This window comes from Vanellus vanellus (genome assembly GCF_965231255.1).
Source record: "Vanellus vanellus genome assembly, chromosome: 2".
Lineage (NCBI taxonomy): Eukaryota > Metazoa > Chordata > Aves > Charadriiformes > Charadriidae > Vanellus > Vanellus vanellus.
This window is the reverse complement of record NC_138906.1, coordinates 170,263,833-170,274,305: the sequence shown is the minus strand read 5'-3', so window position 1 is coordinate 170,274,305 and position 10,473 is coordinate 170,263,833. Positions and strand designations below refer to the sequence as shown.

General features: G+C 63.4%; 1 protein-coding gene across 2 annotated transcripts; it reads right to left on the bottom strand.

Moving 5' to 3' along the window:
* Positions 1-214: 214 nt before the first annotated feature.
* MAF1 (MAF1 homolog, negative regulator of RNA polymerase III) lies at positions 215-10,104 on the bottom strand. Of its 2 annotated transcripts, none has more exons than XM_082479861.1 (8): positions 9,812-10,104; positions 6,487-6,624; positions 4,842-4,970; positions 3,834-3,999; positions 2,717-2,838; positions 2,080-2,199; positions 1,092-1,211; positions 215-813 (listed from the first exon to the last, which is right to left on the bottom strand). In XM_082479861.1, the coding sequence occupies exons 2-8, from the start codon at positions 6,567-6,569 to the stop codon at positions 792-794; spliced, it is 762 nt and encodes a 253-aa protein (XP_082335987.1). In that variant the 5' UTR covers positions 6,570-6,624; positions 9,812-10,104; the 3' UTR covers positions 215-791. The 2 variants fall into 2 exon arrangements, with proteins under 2 accessions (XP_082335987.1, XP_082335988.1); XM_082479862.1 differs by lacking the exon at positions 9,812-10,104 and adding an exon at positions 6,737-6,854.
* Between the last annotated feature and the right edge of the window lie 369 nt (positions 10,105-10,473).

Sequence of the window (10,473 nt, the reverse complement as noted above, 5' to 3'; positions counted from 1 at the left end):
AGTCAGCTGTGGGTTAAAAAAAAAAAAAACAAAACCAAAACCAAAAGAAACCCACGGGAGGTGGGGCTGAGGCGCCCGGTCCAGCGTTCCCCTGCAGGGCTGCCTGGGGGGACCCCTCTGCGCAGGAGCAGTGCAGGACCCAGCAAAGATTTAAAAAAAACAAAAACAAAACAACAAAACAACCAACAAAACCAAAACACCAGAGAAAAACCACGGGAGGGCAAGAGCAAAGCAAACCTCTTTGAAACAAATGGACTCTTCTTCTCCAGGGAAGGAGCTGAGAACAGTTCACGGGGAGTTCAACCACGCTGCTTCTGCAGGCGGCCAGGCAGAGGCGTCCCCCCCCGCTGCTGCTGGTGCTGTGGATGGACGGCGTTCGCTGGGTCACAACCAGTCCAGGAAAGTGCTCGAGGGAAATCCAGCCCGGCTTCGGCGCCACGAGGAGTTTGCAGGTCAGTGCAGCCAACGAGATCAGCGATAAAGTGCAGCAAAGCTTCTCGGAGCTCCCACACAGCTGTCCGGCGAGCCCCGGCAGCCCCGGGCGAGGGGAAAGGGGAGGTTGGCCGGCAGCACCGGAGCGAGGGGATGTGTCTTCGGCCAGGACACCGCAGCGGCTTTCAGTCCGTCGTGCTCCGAGATGGCTGGGGTTCTCCAGTGTATGTGTCGGGCAGAGCGACGCCGCGGCTGCGGGGCAGGGGCAGACGGGGCACGGGGGGCTGCCTCGGCGGCGGGGCGCAGGCGGGAGGGCAGTTGGGCAGGGCTGCCAGGCACCATGGAGCCCTGCCGCAAACTCACATGCAAATAACCTGCAACCTGTAAGCAAGCAGACGGGCGGCGTTACTGTTCTGCACCTGAGCAGAGGCCGCAGGAGGCAGAGCGGGAGTGAGGGGCACAGGGGGAGCAGCATCACCCCTCTGTACCAGAGCAGCTCGTTCCCATCGAGCCCTGAGCCACGGCCCCGAGGCAGCGGAGCAGAAACTTCATGGCCAGCAGGTTGAGGCCATTGGACCCCACACCCATGGGAGCTGCAGCGCCTCTCCCCTCAGAGCAGGAGCCCGTGGCCGGCACGCCGGAGCGCTGAGCTCACCCACCTGTCCTCCTCAATGCTGCCGCTCTCGGTGTCGCCGGCATCCCTGTTCTTCTCCGTGTCCTCTTCGCCGAGATCCATGTCCAGCTCATTGCCAGCTTCCGAGCGCGTGTATGCGTATCCACTGGAGGAAGAAGGGCAGCACAACGTAAGCGCCCAGCCAGCACCCCTCCGTGATGGTGCGGCCGCAGGGGAGATCCCACTCGTCTCTCCACTGGGGTCATGTCCCTGCCGAGTCTCCTCCGCATCCAAACCGAGCCCATGGGAAGGAGGGGCTGGCCAGGGCAGTGCTCCCCAAGGGGTTACTGCCCTGCAGTGTGAGAAGAGAAGGCTCCGGGGAGACCTGCGAGCCCCTCCCAGTGCCTAAAGGGGCTCCGGGAGAGCTGGGGAGGGACTCTGGGTCAGGGGGGGCAGCCGTGGGACGAGGGGGAGCGGTTTGACGCTGACAGAGGGGAGACTGAGAGGAGATGTGAGGAAGAACTTGTGGGCTGTGCGGGCGCTGAGCCCCTGGCGCAGGGTGCCCCGAGAAGCTGTGGCTGCCCCATCCCTGGGGGTGTTGAAGGCCAGGTTGGAGGGGGTTGGGGGGAGGTGTCCCTGCCCAGGGCAGGGGGGGACTCGATGGCCTTTAAGGTCCCTTCAACCCAAACCCTTTGGTGATTCTGTGTGCCCCTCCGTGCCCACAAGCCTGGTGTCAGGTGAGGGGTCTCTCCTTCCCCGGGGACCATGACTCCCATGGGTTTGTCCTTCAGTGACACATGTCCTCGGAGAACAGAGGGAACCAGGCTTTGGCTGAGCTCCACTCTCCCTGGCCAACCTGGCGTGTAGGCAACGGTGCCAGGGCAGCACCGGGAGGGCAGTTCCCGAGCACGTATCTACCACACCCGGCTCTGGGCCAGCAGGGGCCAAAGGTTCCTCCTCTGCAGGGACGTAGCTTGCGAACAGGCAAGGCAATTCTTTTTTAGGGTGACTACAGAGATGTCTCGTGGCCTGACCTGATGGAACGACAGGTAAAAAAGACAATCCTCTTCAGCCTCTTGTTGTAAAAGAAATAGTTGAAGGACCAGAGGCTGCCGTCCTCTCCAAAGGGGTCCGAATCCAGGTCGGGGTTGTAGCTGCAACAGCAAGCAGAGGCATGAGAAACACCGTGCCAGACTCTGTTCCCAGCACCAACCCCCTTCTCACCCCAGCTGTGTGTCAGAGGGAGGAAAGGGGGAGACTGGGCGAGCTCGGAGCCGCCTCAGCGGGCAGCGGGCAGGCAGGAGCCAGTCGGTGTCCTTGCTGCCAGGGCTAGTCAGAAGAGCGGACCAGCCCGCGTGGGCGGCAGGAGCCACCCCGTGCCTGCGGGCTGCCTTTGGAAGGAGGGCGAGCTGCCAGCCCAGCCTGGGGTGCGCATTCCCAGGGCGCGGAAGCTGTGCGTGGGAGGGGACGGCAGCAGCAGGGAGCCTGGAGCCAGCAAACGCCAGTGAGGAGGCACCCTACCGCGCTCCAGCGCTTAGTCCTCGCACACATGCAGGTGGGCACACCAAAACGTTATTGAAACATTTATCGAAAAATAACTCTCTCTACAGGCCACGGCGCGCACGAAAGGGGCCGGGATCCAGGCCCAGGGGTGAGCACTTGCCCCCTTACCTGTAGATGTCACACTCTGAAAGACAGATCTCCTCGTCGACAGCATCCCACAAGTGTGGCTTCAGGGCATTGAAATCTTCCCGGACGGCAGAGAAAAGGCTGCAGTTGACAGCGTTCACCACCTAAAGAGACCGAGCAGGGCCCGTGAGAGGAGCTGGGGGCTGCTGCGTGCCCCCTTCCCCACCACCTCCCTCCCAGGCAGTTCGTCCTCCCCATCCCTCCATTGAGAGGGGACACTGGAGCCTGATAACGACCAGAAGCAAGACGGCCAGGCACTGCTGTGCTCGTTCAGCACCCTGAGGTGGAAGCGAGGAGACAGGCGGCGGGGAAGCAGCACGGCCGGAGAGGCAAAACCCATCAGGGGACCTCTGGGGCACGCGCAGCCTGAGGCTCTCCCAGCAAAGAGCACGGGGGCTTCCTCGGAGCCGCTCTGCAAACAGAGCAAACTTCCCTGGTCAGAGAGGACAGACGCTTCCTGCTCCATCTGCCACCTTGACAAGGGCAGCCGTGACCGACCCCAACAGCCACGAGACAGACAGACAGACACTCTGTTGGGAGGGACAGCACGCTCACAGCGGAACCTGGGAGGCCCGTCAAAGCCACCCCTCCGTCCGGTGCGAGGCAAAGGAGCGTCCGGCCAGCAGCACTACGGGCACGGGGACAAAAGCACCAGGCAGCAGAGCCACAGTCTCTGCAGGAAGGACTCAAGCCACCGGTGCTTCCCTCACCCTTCTGTCCCCCCAAACACCAGCCCCGGGCAAGAGCAGCCTAACCATGGCAGGCATGGAAAACCCCGCTCGCAAGAGGCCCTTCCCAAAGAAATGCGACAAGCAAAGCTGCTGCGGCCAAGGGAAAACACCCCAGGACGGCCGTTGGAGAAGACACCCCCCAAACCTCTCCCTGGGAAGGGTGAGGGCTGCCCCATCCTCGGGCTGATGCTGCCGGAGAAGGGAGCGAGGTGTGCCCTGGGAATGGTTACCCAGCATCGCAGCAGCACGGTGGGGCTCCCCAGAGAACCGGACACCCCCCGACCACATCCAGGCTGCCTTCTCCTGCAGGACAGAGGCAGGCAGAGCGGCAGGGTGCCTGCGCAGGGGTGCAGGACCGGCTCACGTACCCAGTTGAGGCTCGGCTCCCGGCTGAACTCGTGGCTCTTGGCAGCGCTGAAGTCGTAGTCCGGGCGGAAGGACTCGTTGAGCGTGGCTATCAGGTAGAAGAGGGTCTTGCGGCTGCACTTGTCGCTTAGGGGTCCCTCCTCATCGCCGCTCTGACTTTTACCGAGCCTGAGAGGCAGATGGCGGGGTTAGCGGTGTCACCAGCACAGCCTGGGCCAACAGCGAATATGAGCCAGCAGTGTGCCCAGGTGGCCAAGGTGGCAAACAGCATCAGAAACAGTGTGGCCAGTGGGACTGGGGCAGTGACCGTCTCCCTGTACTCAGCACTGGTGAGGCCCCACCGCGAGCGCTGTGTTCAGTTTTGGGCCTCTCACAACAAGACAGACATGGAGGGGCCGGAGCGTGTCCAGAGAAGGGACACGGAGCTGTGAGGGGTCTGGAGCACACGTCTGATGGGGAGCGGCTGAGGGCCCTGGGGGGGTTCAGCCTGGAGAAGAGGAGGCCGAGGGGAGACCTTCTCCCTCTCGACAGCGCCCTGACAGGAGGGGGCAGCGAGGGGGGGTCGGTCCCTGCTCCCCAGGACCAGGCGATGGGACAAGGGGAGACGGCCTCAAGCTGCGCCAGGGGAGGTTTAGATTGGAGATGGGGAAACATTTCTTCCCGGAAAGGGCTGTGGAGCACTGGCAGAGGCTGCCCAGGGCAGTGGGGGAGTCGCCACCCCTGGAGGTGTTTAACCGACGGGCAGAGGTGGTGCTGAGGGACGGGGGTTAGTGGTGACGTGGCAGCGTTGGGTTAACGGTTGGACTTGACGATCTTACAGGTCACTTCCAACCTCGATGAGTCGATGATGCTATCTACGAACAAGCAGAGCAGTCAGCCCAGGGCAGCAGAAATGAGGCCAGCCACTGACCAAGGGTCACTCCCTCCATGAATTCTGGCCCCCCACCTGCAGACACGCCGCTGCCAGTGGCAGCGGAGCACGGCAGACAATGACCCCCAGCCCGCGGTACCTGCTGGGGCTGATCCCCGTGGTCTGAGGAGGCGACAGGGCCTCCAGGACATGCGGCTGGCCCTCCTGGCAGAACTGCTTGAACATGTGCTTGTCATCGCCAGCCATCTTGCACGAGTAGCTCTCGATCCTGCGGAGACACACGGCACCACGCATGCCTGAGGCCAGCCCAGCCACCAGCCCAGCCGCAGCAGGACCCGGGCCGGCAGCACCACAAAGGAGCCAGCCCAGCACCGCCGTGGCAGGGGGGACACGGACGAGGGAGCAGCACGACCACAGGATCTCCAGTCCCCAGGAGTGACCATCCCCACACCGCCTGGTCTTAGCTCTGCGCAAGGCAACCGGGGCTGCCACAAACCTGTTTGCTCACACGTATATATGTACGCACGTCTGCATGGAGACACAGATTTTACCCCGAGGAGGCACAGAACAGGCTGGCTGAGCTGAACTGCTCTTCCAGGGACATCAGAGCCATCCGAGCCACCCCACTGAGCTCCCCCTGTGCAGCCAACCCTGCTTCTAAGCAGGGCAAGCTCCACAAAGGGGCAGAATGCGTGCCTCACCGCTGCAGTGCCCTGCTTCAGTACAGCCAGCCAAACCGGCGCCAGCAGCAAGCCCGAAAAGGATCCCTTCAGGCAGGACCAAAAATAGGTCCACAGCTGGCGAAGGACCAACTCCATCGCAGCCGGCCCAGCAGAAGGAGCTCTCGCTACGGCCCTGAGCTGAGATGGCTGTCAGCTCCCGAGCTCCCGAGCGTCGATGCACGCAGAGCGGCCACAGGGCCCTGCCAGAGGTACCTGAAAAGCTTTTCCGAGCAACTGAGAGGTACCACTGCCCAGCTCCAATGGGAGAACAGTTGTGGGTGACAGATGGGACATGACCTGGCAACGTGTGCTGCCAGCCCAGCGAGCCCCCGGCATCCCGGGCTGCATCCCCAGCAGCGTGGCCAGCAGGGCCGGGGGGGGTTGTGCCCCTCTGCTGCGCTCTGCTCTGCTCTGGGGAGACCCCCCCGCAGTGCTGCCTCCAGCTCGGGGGGTCCCAGCACAGGAGAGACATGGACCTGCTGGAGCGGGGCCAGAGGAGGCCCCCGAGATGCTGGGAGGGCTGGAGCCCCTCTGCTGGGAGGACGGGCTGGGAGAGGTGGGGGGTCAGCCTGGAGAAGAGAAGGCTCTGGGGAGACCTCCGAGCCCCTTCCAGTGCCTAAAGGGGCTCCGGGAGAGCTGGGGAGGGACTCTGGGTCAGGGGGGGCAGCCGTGGGACGAGGGGGAGCGGTTTGACGCTGACAGAGGGGAGACTGAGAGGAGATGTGAGGAAGAACTTGTGGGCTGTGCGGGCGCTGAGCCCCTGGCGCAGGGTGCCCCGAGAAGCTGTGGCTGCCCCATCCCTGGGGGTGTTCAAGGCCGGGTTGGACGGGGCTGGGAGCGACCTGGGCTGGGGGGGGGTGGCCCTGCCCAGGGCAGGGGGGGACTCGATGGCCGTTAAGGTCCCTTCAGCCCAAACCCTTTGGTGACTCTATGTGTCAGCAGTGATCTCCCCTCTGCTTCAGCAGGATCAGGGACAGACTGCTGCTGCCAGACTGCAACGCCTTCTGACGCTGTTCTCAGGAAAACTGTAGCCCTGCGTCCCCGACAGCTGCCAGCACTCACCTGCCGATGATGTGAGCATCTCCCGTCTCCACCGTCAGCTGGGAGTTTATTGCTTCAAAACTTGAGTTCTCCAACAGCTTCATTGTCTTGGCTTCCAGAGCAATTCCTGTGCAACAGCTGCTGCAAAGTGTGCGTATCCTGCAAAGAGAGAGATCCTCACAGCCGGGGAAGGAGAAGCCCAGGGCTGCACAGGAGGGCTGCCAGCCCTGTCAGGACCTCGGCCTCGATGACCGTAAGGGTCTTTCCCAACCTAAACGATTCTATGCCCAGCAGGCAGCGCAGAGGGAAAGTCAAGAAGCCGACACCTCCTCTGGACAGGGAAAAAAGAGCGACGACAGCCCCAGATCGGCACCCACACCTCCCGACTGATCCCGTCCTACGCGCCACTGTGTCACTTCGGCTGCGTGACTAAAAGCGAGCTCACCCGCGGCACTCGTGGCACCCACGGTGTGCCGGGGGGCTGTGCCCGCATCTCCTCCACCAGCTTCGCCAACGCTTCGGCAGTATGCTCTGCCAGGGAGTTCCCTCCTCACTTTTGAAGGTCACCGTCCTTTTTTGGCCAGACTGTTCTCCCTCAAAGCTGGGAAAGAGTGCGTGGCACTCGCTCTGCCGTGGGCTGGGGGCAACGGACACCCCGGCCAAGCCCCTGGGTGCGCTCCGGTGGCAGCGCTGGGGCTGGGGAGGCAAGAGCAGCGCCGACGCCGGGACTGGTGAACAGCTCTCCCAGCTGCGGGGAGCACGGCAGACTTCAGCTGCTATTTCTACATGGGGCAGCATCGCCCCGGAGGGACGGGACAGGCAGATTGCTGGATGCAAAGGGGGAAGGTGGCTTCCCCACGGCACCCGGCACCAGCCCACGCTCCCTCCCCAGCCCGGGGCCTCTCCGGCACTGTAACAGGAGAAGCTGTAAACAGGCGGGGAAGGGATGCCAGGGCTCTCGGAATGCCAGGGCTCTCGGGAAGCCATGCCAGGGCTCTCAGAATGCCAGAGCTCTCGGGAAGCGGTGGCCCCTTCCAGGCCTCCCAGGCAAGATAGGTCCCCACCCTGTCCTGGGCACCATGATGGGGGCAGAGAAGGAACAGTGTCACAGTCCTTCGGTTTCAGGATTGCAGCCGTGACTGTGACACCGCTGCAAGACCACGACACTGACACCACGGCAGGGCCAGGGATACCCTTACTGTGCCATTACCCATCATGACTAAACCCGATGATGTGCAAGTCAAAGCAGCACTAAAGTAAACACCATCTCTACGAGGCAGCTTCAGCATTTACCACAAACCCGAGCCACCGATGAGAACAGCCTGAGCTAACCGGTGCTGGCAAAGCCCCCCTGGCCTGTGAGTGGGAAAGCAGCTCTTCCCGCACCCCAGAGAGCAGAAAATGGCTCCACAATGCCCATTCGGCATTAACATTGGCTGTCGTAGGGATCGATAGCCCTCCAAACGGGAAAGAAATTCCCCAGGCGCAGACGAACAGCAAGTTCCCACCACCCTGACACACTTTTGAGCATTCCTTTCAGCATGTTAAAGCACCGATATTTGGGCTGTCACCCCCTGGTCTAGCTTTGTCTTCCACACTGGCAGGCCCTGCACCGGCCCAACCTTTCCTCTCTTGCTGAGTGAAAGGAGAGAGCAACAAGCTTGGCAACAGTCTTGGGGAGATGGAGGAGGGAAAACAGGGGAATCAAATGCCAACCTGCAAGGGACAGGGGCAGAAAGCTGAACGTTTGCCCGAGTAGCCTCACGCCACAAGCGTGTCTCCCTCCTCCTGGCACAGAGACTGGCCGGCAGCGCTTCCTAACACCTCCTTAGTGGTGCAAAAGGCAGTGGGCAACTTGAGCGTTGGCAATAAGACAGCAACCTGGAGCAGTTGTGCTGCTTAAGCAATGGGTGTTCCTCAGAAAGTGTGAGCTGACGTGTCTCTCGGACACCAAAACCTGCCCCGGCACACAACCCCTTGCTCGGCAGGGAGCAAAAGCTCAGCCTGCTTCCAAGGATCGCTTCACCCACAGCGGGAGGTTTACAGGATATGGAGTTTCTCACTCAGGCATCTGCCTGTTGGTCAGGGTTAGGGTGAGGGTTAGCTGCCTGCTGCCAGTGCTGTGTGGAGCAGGAAGGAGCCGTCTCTCAGCGCCCATGGGGTCAAGGGCAGAGAGGTTTGCTGGCCATCGGTGCCCACACCTTTCAACACCAGTCGGCAATGCCTGATCCTCCAAACCACGGCTTGGTCTCCCTCCTCACCCTGCTGGATTCAGCACACAGCAAACACAGCTGAGGAGGCAGAATGAGATCATCCTCAGAGTTCATAGAATCAGAGAAGGGTTTGGGTGGGAAAGGACCTTGAAAGGCCATTGAGTCCCCCCCTGCCCTGGGCAGGGCCACCCCCCCCAGCCCAGGTCGCTCCCAGCCCCGTCCAACCCGGCCTTGAACACCCCCAGGGATGGGGCAGCCACAGCTTCTCGGGGCACCCTGCGCCAGGGGCTCAGCGCCCGCACAGCCCACAAGTTCTTCCTCACATCTCCTCTCAGTCTCCCCTCTTTTAGTTTAAAAGCATTACCCCCTGTCACTGCAGGACCCGCTAAAAAGTCCCTCCCCCATCTTTCTTATGAGCCCCTTTAGGGTCTGAAAGGCCACAATAAGGATGCCGGGGGCTCGCTGGGCTGGCAGCGCACGTTGCCGGCTCCTGGCCAGCTTTCCCCCCCCAGCCCCCCCGAGCCCTTCTCCTTGGGGCTGCTCTCCATCCCTCCATCCCCAGCCTGTGCTGGGAGCGGGGGCTGCCCCCACCCCGGAGCAGGACCCTGCGCTTGGCCTGGCTCAGCCCGGGAGCTTCGCACGGGGCCACCTCTCAGCCTGCCCAGGCCCCTCCGGGCGCCATCCCCTCCCTCAGGGGTGTCACTGCCACACACAGTTTGGTGTCACCCACAGCCTCCCTGAGGGCGCCCTCGGCCCCACTGTCCACATCACTGATGGAGACACTGAACCGTACTGGTCCCAGTACGGACCCTGAGGGACACCACCGGTCACCGCTCTCCAGCCGGACACGCCCACCCCCCTCTGGGCGCGACCACCCGAACCTGCAGAAGGTTTAATTTTAAATTCAAACCCCGCTTAAGGTGACAGGGCCCGGCGGGGAATGGCAGCGCCGTCCCGGCGTGCCCCGCGCGGCGGGCTGAGGCGCCGCCTCAGGCGGACTACAGCTCCCAGCATTCCCCGCGCGGACCAGGCCCACCCGGGCCGCGGGCGCCGTGCGCAATGCATGCTGGGAGTTGTAGTCCGCTCCGCGCAGCTTCTGCTTCCTCCGAGGGGCCGGCTGGGCGCGGGCTTACCGGCGTTTCCTGCTCTCGGTCCCGGCGGGGCCTCCTCGCCGCGAACAGCGCCTTCAAGCTCGGGGCGTTTGTAAAGGCAGGCGTCTCCGGGGAAAGCTCGAGGAGGGCGAGTGCGCCTCGGCCGCCGTCCGCCGTCTGGCGCCGGCCCACCGGGCCTCCGCCCACCTCGACATGGCCCCGACTGCTCGGGACGGAGCGAGCGGCTGAGCGAGACCTGGGAGTCCCTCAGGGGCGAGCGGCGAGCGAGCGGGCGACCGTCTCCTCCGGCACCGGACGACAACAAGCGGCGAGGCCCCACCCGAGCGGCGGCTGACAGCCCCGCTCCTCCCCATTGGAGGGGGCCGCTGGCAATCGCCGCCGATCTCGCTTGCCGTTGGCTGAGGTTGACGTCAGTCAAGGCAGCGCGCCCGCCCTCCGCGGGGACGGGCCCGCCGCCCCTCCCACAGGCTGAAGCGCTCGGGGTTCTGATTGGCTGCCGGGGACAAAGACGGGGGGAGCGGCTGTCAATCTCCCGGCTCGGGCTCCCCCGTCCGGCGGGAAACGCGCCCCCGCGTCCGAACGTTCCACGACCGGTCCGGCGGGAAACACGCCCCCGCGGAACTCTCGGACGCGGGGACGCGTTTCCCGCCGGACCCCGCGGGAGAGCGGAAGTACCGGCGGAA